The sequence below is a fragment of the Myxocyprinus asiaticus genome, chromosome 28 (genome assembly GCF_019703515.2).
Source record: "Myxocyprinus asiaticus isolate MX2 ecotype Aquarium Trade chromosome 28, UBuf_Myxa_2, whole genome shotgun sequence".
NCBI lineage: Eukaryota > Metazoa > Chordata > Actinopteri > Cypriniformes > Catostomidae > Myxocyprinus > Myxocyprinus asiaticus.
Window position 1 is genome coordinate 39187798 of NC_059371.1, and position 12283 is coordinate 39200080.

The 12283-nt window shown below is 35.3% G+C and overlaps 1 protein-coding gene across 5 annotated transcripts in view; it reads right to left on the bottom strand.

Moving 5' to 3' along the window:
- Window positions 1-134: 134 nt before the first annotated feature.
- LOC127418761 (polycomb protein SCMH1-like) overlaps window positions 135-12283 on the bottom strand; it is a 36400-nt gene continuing 24251 nt past the window's right edge. For 2 of the 5 annotated variants that reach the window (XM_051659558.1, XM_051659556.1), the window contains 6 exons: window positions 11019-11222; window positions 10443-10604; window positions 7992-8120; window positions 7414-7623; window positions 5807-5967; window positions 135-4062 (listed from right to left, as the gene is read on the bottom strand). In XM_051659558.1, coding sequence (XP_051515518.1) covers window positions 3937-4062; window positions 5807-5967; window positions 7414-7623; window positions 7992-8120; window positions 10443-10604; window positions 11019-11222 — 992 coding nt within the window. In that variant the 3' untranslated portion in view covers window positions 135-3936. The remainder of the gene's footprint in view (window positions 4063-5806; window positions 5968-7413; window positions 7624-7991; window positions 8121-10442; window positions 10605-11018; window positions 11223-12283) is intronic. The other 3 variants (XM_051659557.1, XM_051659559.1, XM_051659560.1) reach the window with 3 other exon arrangements.

The window sequence follows — 12283 nt, forward strand, 5'->3', positions numbered from 1 at the left end:
ATTTATTCCTATGTTTTGACAAGAGTTGGTATCCAATCATTTGATGGATCGTCTCTATGGCACAACATTATAAGTACATTTGCTTCTTTACAAAGAAAAAAAAGGTCAACAAGGAATCTAAGTAAGACGGTCACATTCACGACTAACTTGAAATGCTACGTTACAAAAGAAACCTGAGAAGTCCTAAAGTAAAGCAAGGCAATTTAAATGTAGTTATTTAAAATGGATCCTTCCTCCCAGTAAAAAGCATCGGAAGGCAGTATAAGGTATATTCAACGACAAGACCGAATGCATTCGCACATCTCCCACCTCCATATACAACATGTTTAGCTTAAAATATTTAATCTCTACAAAAATGTACATTCCTGTAGCTGAGTTTTATGGTTAAACCCATATTACACCACTTAAGACTGATCTATCAATGAGCCCATTTACATAGACATTCTTACACCGATTTTGCTTAATAAGCCGACAACGTGTGTGGTCATGTATATGCATTAAACAGTGTTTCCTTATCAGTGTAAGGTCACAAACGGCATATGAATAAACCGATCAACAAGGGTAGATTTTTGCGTTTTTTCACCATTTGATGTCAAAAGCAGAATAACAGGATTATTTCAAATCCCATATAAACATGTTTTTTTTTTAGCTGATTTTTTAAATAAGCAACATTTTGGGAGTAATCAGTGTACTGGTGTGTGCATGTAAACTGGCTCATTGAGAATTATCGCAAGATGTCGCACAAACGTCAAGAGAAAGCTGACTGTTTTCACTGGCATTCACACTGAACCAAACTTTCAACATTTTAGTGACATTCCCGTAAGAGTTCAATGACGCTTTTTATAGCGTTTCATTTAAACGAACAGGGTTAGACGTAGATGACAGCACTTTCAATGAATTACTGATCCACATACTGCTTCCCCATCTATCCATGTCTCTTGAATACTGTTCGATAACTGGAGTAGGCCTTCTAACAGGTGATTGACATACAGCAATTGTAAGCCTGACTTTGCAACACCCAGTAACACGTATAAATTCAAACATTCCAAAGATAACAGCTCGACGAACGGCTCAAACAAATGACGAGTTTCTTTAACTAAGCCGAAGCCAACTCAAACAATATTATCTCTGAATTTTCTGGAACATCGATATTCACAACACTTGAAGTCTAAACTCAAAAGAGTTGAAAGAAAACTGAAGGACGGGCGAAAATAAATAGCGGTAGAAGACAAAGACAGCACACACACACAAAAATAAAGTTGGATATATTAGTTATACAACAGAATGATATGATTAAGATTTATAGGAGTGTATCTGGCATTTTTTTTAAAGAAGAAAATCCTTCAAGGGTGTTAAATTGATTAAACCTACACTAAACATTTCAACCAAGAACTACAAGTGCCAAGACTTGCCAATATGGGTGAAGAATTCAGTCAACCAAATTATAAAATGGGTGAATCTAATGAAACCTGAAAAGAAAAAGTAAACATTTCACCACCCAAATCAAAAGAAAGAAAAAAGACAATTTATTTTATAAAAAGAAAATCAAGCCAAATTCTAAGACCATTTATATTTTTTGCATTGTGACATAATTTTCATCAAAATTAAGCACATTTATGACCCTCCATTCTCATGTGTGATGATATATTTAAATTATATAAATTTTATTGTATTTAAATCAAATAAAAATGATATTGTATTTCATTATTTCCATTTTATTTAAATTATTTCATGAAAAATATAATACTGGTTAATTTTTATAGTATAGTAAAAATAATTTTAAGATGTACGTATTTCAATTTCATAAAAATATTCCATCAAATAGAATTTAAATTGAAGTATATTTAAATATATACAAATTGAGTTATATTTAAAAAAATAAAATAATTATTTATACATATTATTAATTTAATTTAGTTAAACATTACACAATAAAACTGTATGGAATTTTGTTATGAAGTTAAAATGCGTAAATCTTAAAAATAGGCTAAAATATATTTTTGAGTTTACATCATGATAGTATTTGTACTGCCTTGAATGCTGATTGTATTTATACACCATTGTGCTGCAGTCATTTTTACTGTAATACAGTAAATACAATAATGAAAATCTAATGAGAATCACTGTTGAAATAAGAGAATTCAGAAAATACTCAAAAGCAGAATGACTGGATGCATTTGTGGAAAATGTGTTTAATTGTTTGGAAAATAATGTCGCAATGCACAACATTTGAATGTTTCTGAAATTAGGATTCAAATAGGATTTTTTTTGGTAACATTTTACGGTAATGTTCTATTTGTTAAAATTAGTAAATGCATTAGGTATCATGAACTTAAAATGGGCAATATATTTTATAGCATTAATCGTAGTTAATGTTCATTTATAGAAACACAATTATTAACTAGATCTATAAAGTTTTGATGTTGGCTTGACAAAGCCTGGTTTAAAATAGTTTAAAGGTTACACAGGCCTGACAGAGACAGCTGGACTATTGGCCCGTTTGACCACTCTGTCAAAGTCCTTGGGATTTTGGGGATATTCGATTATCCACTATGGGAAAACCGTAAGTCCAATCAGTTAAAAAGTCATAGCAACCCGAGTCAGAACAGCCTGAAGGTCTGTGCCAAGTTTGGTGGGTGTAGCTTGAAAGCTCTAGGAGGAGTTACAATTGATAATTTTGGTCTTGGTTTAGGAATTCTGGAAAAACCCTAAACCAAGACTGTTGAATAACAGTATGTTGGCTTTGTCGAGCCAACATAATTATTAGTTCATGCTAGCTCATAATGCATTAACTAATGTTAGCATATACAACTTTTAATTGTAAAAATGTATTAGTATATGTTGAAATGAACATGAACTAAGAATAATAACCACTGTAAAAGTATTGTTCATTGTTAGTTTATGTTAACTACTGTAGCTAATGTTAACGAATACAACCTTATTGTTTTTCTTCTTCTTCTGCATTATGCACATTCAGATTCACACATTTAGGGTGTTGTAACCTCAATACTTTCCCACTAGACTTAACTTGAAAGCAAACGGACTTTGAACTGCTGTTCGATTAAAAATGGACCAAAATGCAAAAGATTATCAGTGGCTTTTAGTTATTAGCATGATGAGGAGGTAGATTTAAAAGAAGTCAACTTAAATGGCTTTTTTGACATGGGCGTGTGGATTGAAAACAATGACATGAAGGATTTAGCTTGCACTCAATTACTTCATCTCTGACCAAAAAAAAATCTGTCAAACCCTTTCAATTCATTCACAAAATTGAGCAGTTTAAAAACATGACGTCTTTGTCCTTTGTAAATTCGTGACAACATTATGTGACCTAAATACACATAAACATAACACATTTACCAGGGTTCAAGACAAGACTTGACGATATTATAAAAACGCAAAAAAAATTTCAGTGGCTTTGAGTTTTTCCAGAAACAACGGCCACAACACTTGTGGACTAGCATGATGACAGCACAGGGAGGTAGAGAGATTAATAACGCACATCCGACTCCAGAACGCCCACCATCGATGAGATGATCGGCCCGTGAAGAGTCTACATCTTTGGGGCGAGACTGCAGGAGGTATAAACTTTAACTCACAGATGCTTCATCACACCTGCGCTCTGGACTTCCTATCCATTTGACAATCTCTGAGGTAAAATAGTCTTTTCCTGTCTCGTAAAAACATTCCCAGAGAGTTGCACAATTGTTCCTCAAAGCATCAGTCCACTCTGGTAATGCATCAAATGAATATAAACCTGGACAGAGAGAGTGTGTTTATGGAGAGAAGATCAGGTGGTGTAGTGCGTTCTGAAGCCCTCTGATCAGTTATACGGCCCATTTCCCATCAGCCCCTCTGCAGTGCGTCTGTATGCAATGTACATTGGTATGGAGATTAGATTCTTTGTCTAATCCAGTAAGGTCTGTGTTTGCGTCTTCACTTTTTGCCTTGTTTCAGTCTCTCGATGTGATGACAGAGTTTGAGTGCCGGTCCGAGTTTCAGCCCCATGTATTTCATCACCATGTCACTCCGCAGCAACATCAGAGCTTTCCCATCTATCTCCTACAGACAGAGAGGGAACGTGAGCGCCATATCACATTTATCATAGTTAAATACAGAAAACTAAAACATGACAGAGAAGAGCATCAACTTAAAGGGATGGCTCACCCACTTTAAGACATCTGCACATAAAATTTGACTAAAAATGCTAAATTACCATTTCTATTTTCATGATGACAATAGAGTGCAACTGTCTTGTTCTGGAAGCAAAATTCCCATTCATTTTCTCCATAGGGCAATCGATTATTAAAGGTAACTTATAAACCTTTAAAGACAGACCTACCGTGAGCTCCGAGATTGTTCATCGATGGTATATGCTTCTGTTAAAGTAATCAGTCTGTTATTTCAACTTAGTTTAAAAAAATACAAATAAATCACATTTAAGAGTGGAATTTCTGATGAAGAACTACACTACCCACAATCCTGAAGAGAGATCCACCAATCAGAGAATCGCAACCAACCAAGTGCGCCAAAAGAGCTCTGCAGCGACCGCCCACTGCAATTGAGTCGCTCACCCTAGAAACTACATATATATTTGTTTATATCTGAATATTTTGCAATAAACTTAAAAGTATGTTGTTTCTTCAAATCAAAAACTTTAAATCAATAATTCGATATTTTCCCATCATTTGAATTCAATTACGTCATTAAACGTACATTTTCTTTAGCAGCTAGACTGCAGAAGAAAAAGATTATCTGAGAATGTTGAATATAATATTCAGTGAATACTGAATTAAATGATGATTTTGTCCTCTTTATTGTAAGCATGTTTAATACAACCTTTTAAGTCGGGGCACAAGCTGAATAATCGGTTAAGAGCTAATGATTAATCGTTGCAATAATCGCTGAATAGTCGAATAATCGTTCTACTAACAGTCCGATTAATCGATTATCAAAATAATCGTTAGTTGCAACCCTAGTGTAAATGTAAAACTGACCAAAAACTAAAGTTGACCAAAACTAAAGAGAGACATATTTGAAGTATTTAGAAATATTTTGATATTTAAAACATAATTTTTCATGTCATTCATAAGTTTTTAAAGCCTTAAAAAGAAATAATATACCCCTGTTTTATTATTTGTTTTATATATTTAAAGTCAAATAAAAATGACTTCTTAAGGTGTACTGTGTGAAGCACACTTGAAGAAAAAAGCACACTATGACAATTAATCGTGAAAGTCCTTAAAGAGACAATTAATCGTCGTAATCGCAATTATTTGTTTGACAATTAATCGTCAGCCAAATGTCATAATCGTGACAGCCCTACTTCAAATCAAAGTCTGTAATGTTGTGATTCACCTCAGAGCTGGTTGATTTGGTTCATGGCTTACAACTCTTTTCTGAAATTCTTATGGCAAAAAACAATGGGAAACAGACTTCCGGAATCAAAACAACCAAGACTCAATCGGATGCTTGATTTTACATTACACCGCTACTTGTTACTAGACAAGCTTCACTGTTTTAAAACCTCTGAGCTACTGTCAATGCTACTGAACAATGTAATTAATTCAGTAGCATTGCTACGTTTATTTAGTCTGTGTGTGTGTGTGTGTGTGTGTGTGTAGACACAGATGTGAGTTTGTCCAGACAGTGTCTGTGTTTGTAGAAAGATGAACTTGAGTCTGGCTGGATCATTCTAAACACACATGATACATGTCGCCATACGAGAACTACAGTTGATTTAGAGTCAGAAATAAAGCCGCGGGTGAGCAGAGAGAGTGCGAAGGATGGTCAGTAAATCACTCACGTGTTTTCGGAAGAGTTCTGCGTGTGGACCCAGAGCTGTCGGATCAGCGTCTCGTACAAACTGCATCACTTCCTCTATGGACCAGGACGAGGGACTCCGACCTGGGGTTCTGGGAGCGACACAATCTGCCGCGGCCTCAGGACCCGTGGTAGAGCTGGCTGCTAAAGACAGAAAGAGAGAAATTTGATTTGCAGCAAAGCTAATGTGATCATGCTAATGCTGTTTTCTCAGCCTGGCTTTAACCTGTCTGTCTTTAATGTTTTCTGATCTCCTGCAGGCCTTTTTTCAGATCTGCGACTTTTAATATGAGTGTTACAGAAACGAGAAGGCCTTAAAAAAAAAAGTGTCGTTAGTCACGTTTCCATACAGCTCTTTTGTTCAAGGTAGTAAATTACTTGCGGTTTAGAGTGTGTAAACAAAACGCTCTAACAAACCTCGTGTTTGCTTGCGATTGGTGGCAGATGTCTTATGTCTGGGAACAAAAGCGCATCACAGTCTTGGGAGGTAGTAGTAGCCAATCATTTTCGTGACAGGCTTTAGCTCTAGTATTTTAAATGAATTCAGTCAACTGATTTGTTTGCTGTGCATCTATATGCCTATAGGAATGTATTCAGTAAATGTGTTCAGATTGTAGTTTATGCACGTCTTCTTATGTTAGTGAAAATGTATCCGCCACAAGCGAGCATTTTGAAGATTTTATTTGCATCTTGGTGTTTCCATTTCCAGCTTTTTTATGCAATAAAAATATAACGCAATGATTTTAATGCACTTTTATTTTTCGTTATTAAAATTCCAGAAGACCTGAATTCCTGTCATTTGACTAATTTCGCAATTTTTCCTTGTGTTGCGACTCGCACGTATGGTGATCATGAGTTGGTAAGTTCGATTAATTTTCGCGAATTGGTGCAAACTGTCCGTTTTAATTAAATCGATTCAAAACTCTAATGCGGCGATTAATTTTAGTCATTACTCAAAAATATCCAAGAATGTTTTACTATATTAAGTAAAAATATAAGTAGATACATATTGCTGTTTCAAAACATGTATTGTTTATTTAATAAAATACTGTATAAATGAAAATTATTAAATATCATTCTTGTGTTCATTTAGTAAAAAAAATAAAATAAAAAAAAAAGGCTGGAAAATTGGCATTTCTCTTATATACAAATATTTTTAGGTAAAAATTGCCCTTTATTACTATATATTTTTATACTGGTGTATACAGTTTAACTGAAAATGATTCAATAGTCTTCTTTCTGTTCATTCAATGAAACAAAATGTACCTTGATTAGTTAAAAAAAAAAAATTTCACTATAATTGCTGTTGGTTGAAATCATGGTTTAGAGAATATACATATATATTGAGATGTGTAAACATTGTCAAAACGCTGAAAATGTTGAGATATACAGAATAACCACCACCCACATATACATATCAACACCCATTTATGAACAATATCGGTAGACAGAGGTTAGCCAATCATAACATATTAAAGTCTCAATGGTTCAGTTACAAAAACAGCCTGTTTAATTGTAGGGGTCAGAGAGAGGGTGGAAATTGATCGTGAAAAGCTACACACAGACACACACAGATATAGAGATACACACCCTCCACTCGTCTGTGTGTCTGTGTGGAGGGGTTGGAGGCCTGTCGTCGCAGGGGTGGGCCGTTTCCGTGGTAATACGGGCTGCTGGGTGGAGACTGATAGTCTGAGGTGCTTCTCGAGGTCTGTGGGCGGGGCGTCATTGAGTTGGAGGCGGAGTCCATAAAGCGCTGTTCCTTCAGTAAGCCATTCTCCTCGGGAGGAAGAGTCTCTGCTACACGCACGCACACACATATTATATTTCTCTTTAGAGTAACAAAACATTCTGTTTTTTATAAGTAAACTATAATAGGGCTGTCTGTAAATGAATTGTTGATTATTTATAGTTAATCATGTCAAAAATTTGAAATATCTGATTTTGCGTTTCTCAAGAGTTATGGTTATACCCTTGGAAACAGTACGACAAATTCAGATTTTAAATGTTTTTTCACAGTGCTGTACATTACCCCTTAGATTTTGATTGAAAGAGCCTTACTATAAACATGTATTTCCTTTGTTTTTACTAACTGAAGAATAATTCGAAATTACGTTTATTATTATTATTTAACCTGACACACACACACACACACACACTTCGCATACCTTCTGAGGGGTGTGTGTCTGTGTGAAGGAGTTTTGGGGAGAGAGGAGCGCAGTACGGTGGAGAATCTCTGGAGATCCGTTTCACACCTCTGTTCAGAGACGACGATTCTGAAAACAGCTCCTCTTTAACTACACAAACAAACAAAAGCTCCTATTTAACTATACAAACAAACAACAGCTCCTTTTCAACTACACAAACAAATAAACAAAAGCTCCTATTTAACTATACAAACAAACAAACAAACAAACAAAAGCTCCCATTTAACTATCCAAACAAACAACAGCTCCTTTTTAACTACACCAACAAACAAAAGCTCCTATTTAACTATCCAAACAAACAAACAAACAAACAACAGCTCCCTTTTAACTACACAAACAAACAAAAGCTCCTATTTAACTATACAAACAAACAAACAAAAGCTCCTCTTTAACCATACAAACAAAACAAACAAAAGCTCCTATTTAACTATCCAAACAAACAAACAAACAAACAACAGCTCCAATTTAACTATACACCCTAACAAACAACATCTCCTATTTAACTATACAAACAAACAAACAAAAGCTCCTCTTTAACTACACAAACAAACAAAAGCTCCTATTTAACTATCCAAACAAACAAACAAACAACAGCTCCTCTTTAACTACACAAACAAACAAAAGCTCCTATTTAACTATACAAACAAACAAACAATCAACAGCTCCTTTTTAACTACACAAACAAAAAAAAGCTCCTATTTAACTATCCAAACAAACAAACAACAGCTCCTTTTTAACTACACAAACAAACAAAAACTCCTATTTAACAATACAAACTAACAAACAAAAGCTCCTCTTTAACTACACAAACAAACAAAAGACACTATTTAACTATACAAACAAACAAAAGCTCCTCTTTAACTATACAAACAAAACAAACAAAGGCTTCTCTTTAACTACACAAACAAAAGCTCCTATTTAACAATACAAACTAACAAAAGATCCTATTTAACTATACAAACAAACAAACAAAAGCTCCTCTTTAACTATACAAACAAAACAAACAAAGGCTTCTCTTTAACTACACAAACAAAAGCTCCTATTTAACTATACAAACTAACAAACACCAGCTCCTTTTTAATTACACAAACAAACAAACAAATAAAAGCTCATATTTAACTATACAAACAACTGCTCCTATTTAACTATACAAACAAACAAATGTTCATCTTTAACTACACAAACAAACAAAAGCTTCTATTTAACTATAAAAACAAACAAACAAAAGCTCCTTTTTAACTACACAAACAAACAAACATCAGCTCCTCTTTAACAACACAAACAATAGCTCCTTTTTAACTACACAAACAAACAAACAAACAAAAAGCTCCTATTTAACTATACAAACAAACAAATAACAGCTCCTTTTAACTACACAAACAAAAAACAGCTAATATGTAACTATACAAACAACAGCTCCTTTTTAACTACACAAACAAACAACAGCTCCTCTTTAACAACACAAACAAACAAACAAACAAGAGCTCATTTTTAACTACACAAATAAACAAACAACAGCTCCTCTTTAACTACACAAACAAACAACAACAGCTCATATTTAATTACACAAAAGCTCCCATTTAACTATACAAAAAAACAGCTCCTCTTTAATTACACAAACAACAACATCTCCTATTTAATTATACGAACAAACAACAACAGCTCCTATTTAATTATACAAACAAACAAACAGCAGCTCCTCTATAACAACACAAAAACAACAGCGCTTCTTTAACTACACAAACAAAGAACAGCTACTATTTTAACTAAACAAATAAAGAACCAAACCAGCAAACAACAATAGCTCATATTAAATTAAACAAACAGACAAACAAACATACAACAACAGCACCTCATTAACTACACAAACAAACATGCATAACTACACAGGACACTCAAACACACAACAGCTCCTCTGTAACTACACAAAAAAAACAAACAACAGCTCTTTGACTAGACAAACAAACAACAACAGCTCCTCTTTTACTACAGAAACAAACGAACAACTGTGCCACTTTAGCTACACAAACAAACATCACTTTAACTACACAAACACACAACAGCTCATACTTAACTACACAAATAAACAATCAAACAACAGCTAAAGAGTAAAACAAGTAAAAAAAAAATAAGTTAAATAGGAACTATACATACAACATCTCTAACTACATCAACACACAAACAAACACAAAATCTCTTTAACTACACACACACACAAAAAAAGCCCCTCTTTAATAACACAAACAACAGCTCCTCTTTAACTAAACAAACACATCTCTATAAACAAACAAACATAAAACATCATCACTTCTTTAACTACACACAAACATAACCACACTTAACAGGCAGCTCACTATGTTATGAAACAGAGTCATGATGTTTGGTTTAACGTGTGTGTGTGTGTGTGTATACCTGATTTAGAGCGGTCATAGGTGTTGTGTGGACTGAACGGTTGACTGCTGAACAGATTATCACACTGCAGGTGTTGACACACAAGCTCCAGAAAACGCAACACGAATGCAGCGCTGGATGCAGATGGAAGCTTCACTAACCGCGTCCCGCCATCTGTTCGGACTGAGCAGAGAGAAATAACAATAATATTACAACACAAAGGGGGGAATTCACGCAACCTGCATGGCACAAACACTCTTCATCATTTGATGAATTACTGCTGGCATGATCACTACAAAATGTAAACAAACATTTCAATATCTTCAAATTGTGCTTACCGCCGGCAGAAAGCAGCGTAGCATTAATTGCGGCAGGCAAATTTTGTGAATAAGACACTCTATAATAAGTCTAATTTACATAGAAACGATGTGCATTTCACCACAGAGAGCTAATAAAATCATATGTTATCATTTTTTGATATATATGTGATCATTCTAAGAAAAAAAGTAATGTGGGTTAGCAACAACACGAGGGTGATAACATGATGACAGAATTTTCATTTTGGGGTGAACTATCACTTTAAATGTTTGTTCATACCTCTGACCACCTCTCCTCCACCACCTTGACTCTGCAGGCATCCCAGAAGAACTTTGGGCTGGTATGCACAGTCTAGACATGCCTGGACCGTCTGCTGCAGAACCAGGTTCACGGCCTCTGGACCGAAATGATCCGGCAGCCTTTGAACCTGCTTACGGTCCAGATGAGGCCCACAGTTCCCGTGTTTGTTCACATAAACACACACTGATAGAGGGATAGACAGAGAAATGCATGAATAAACAGTACTGTGCAGAAACCAGTTTAACATTCTTAAAACGAATCCAAACAGAACATTATTCATCTCAGTATGACAGTGACATGATACAGTTAGTGCTGTGTGTAAGGCAGATGTGCAGTCTGTTTGAACAATGTAGCCCGACTATAAGGATTATGTAGAATCATCAATTGGACTGATGTGGCTGTGGTTGTACAGCGAACAGTCTGAATATTGTGATTATGTACAGTACTCTCATTATTGTGGTTATTTAGTCTGAATATTGTGGTTACGTAGTATAACAATTACGGTTATGCAGTCCGATTAATGTACTCTGATTATAGTAGTTATATAGTCTGATCCTTGCCATCTGATTATGGTGGAAATACAGTCTGAATATTGTGGTTATGTAGTCAGATTATTGCCGTCTGATTATCATGGATAATAGGTTTTTAATTTTTTCCTCCCCTATTCTCCCCAATTTGGCATGCCCAATTCACAATGCACTCTAAGTCCTCGTGGTGGCGTAGTGACTCACCTCAATCTCAGTTGCCTCGGCGTCTGAGACCATCAACCCACGCATCTTATCACATGGCTTGTTGAGCGCGTTACCGCGGAGACACAGCATGTGTGGAGGCTTCACGCACAACTCCCCACGCACCCCACCGAGAGCGAACCACATTATAGCGACCACAAGGAGGTTACCCCATGTGACTCTACCCTCCCTAGCAACTGGGCCAATTTGGTTTCTTAGGAGACCTGGCTGGATTCGAACTCGTGAACTCCAGGGGTGGTAGTCAACGTCTTTACTCACTGAGCTACCCAGGTCCCGTTATTGTGGATAATAGTTGATATTTATGGTTATATAGTCTGATGATTGTGGTTATGAAGTCCGACTACTGTACTCTGATTATTGCAGTAATGTAACCTGATTAATGTAGTTATATATTCGGATTATTGCTGTCTAATTATTGTGGTTGTATAGTCTGATTATTGTGGTTGTATAGTCTGATTATAGTAATTATATAGTCAGATTATTGAGGTTACGTAG